The sequence below is a fragment of the Myotis brandtii genome, unplaced genomic scaffold (assembly GCF_000412655.1).
Source record: "Myotis brandtii unplaced genomic scaffold, ASM41265v1 scaffold187, whole genome shotgun sequence".
NCBI classification, from domain to species: Eukaryota; Metazoa; Chordata; class Mammalia; order Chiroptera; family Vespertilionidae; genus Myotis; species Myotis brandtii.
This window is the reverse complement of record NW_005356944.1, coordinates 270,552-271,173: the sequence shown is the minus strand read 5'-3', so window position 1 is coordinate 271,173 and position 622 is coordinate 270,552. Positions and strand designations below refer to the sequence as shown.

General features: G+C 66.6%; 1 protein-coding gene across 5 annotated transcripts in view; it reads left to right on the top strand.

The window, feature by feature from the left end:
• The window catches only part of MACROD1 (MACRO domain containing 1), a 149,888-nt gene that overhangs the window by 148,772 nt on the left and 494 nt on the right, over positions 1-622 (top strand). For 2 of the 5 annotated variants that reach the window (XM_014537990.1, XM_014537991.1), the window contains exons 5-7: positions 40-70; positions 166-239; positions 534-615. In XM_014537990.1, the coding sequence (XP_014393476.1) occupies positions 40-70; positions 166-239; positions 534-615 (187 nt within the window). Of the gene's footprint in view, positions 1-39; positions 71-165; positions 240-460; positions 616-622 lie in introns of all 5 variants that reach the window. The other 3 variants (XM_005864168.2, XM_014537989.1, XM_014537988.1) reach the window with 2 other exon arrangements.

Here is a 622-nt window from a genome sequence, read left to right as displayed (position 1 = left end):
GGAGAATGACGCTATCCCTCCCCCCCGCCCCGCCCCCAGGCGTTCCCCTGCATCTCCACCGGCGTGTTTGGTGAGTGGGGTCGGGGCAGGCAGTGGGAGCTGAACGGGTGGCAGAGCGGCAAGGGGGCAGGGCAGAACCGGGACTCGCTTTCTCGGGGTCCCCAGGCTACCCCAACGAGGCGGCGGCGGAGGTAGTGCTGGCTGCGCTGCGCGAGTGGCTGGAGCAGCACAAGGACAAGGTGAGGCCGGGCCCAGCTGAGGGGGCCTGAAGGGGTGGGGTGATGGGGTGCATCCCGGTCCCACTAACCAGCCCCATCTGTCATTGCCAATGGCCAGGGTGCAGAGCACCTGCCCACAAGTCTCTGGCCACACCAGCCCTTCCTGCATCCCCTCTCCTTCCCTTCACACACCACGAACCCCTTCTGTGAAGGTGTAGCCTCGCTGGAAGGGCGTCCCAAAGGGGCAGGGGGGACAGGGACCAGGCCTGGGAGCCAGGGAGCGGCTCCTGCGAGGCTCATCAGGCCCTGGCGCAGGTGGACCGGCTCATCATCTGTGTGTTTCTGGAGAAGGACGAGAACATCTACCTGCAGCGGCTGCCGCACTACTTCCCCCTGGGTATGTG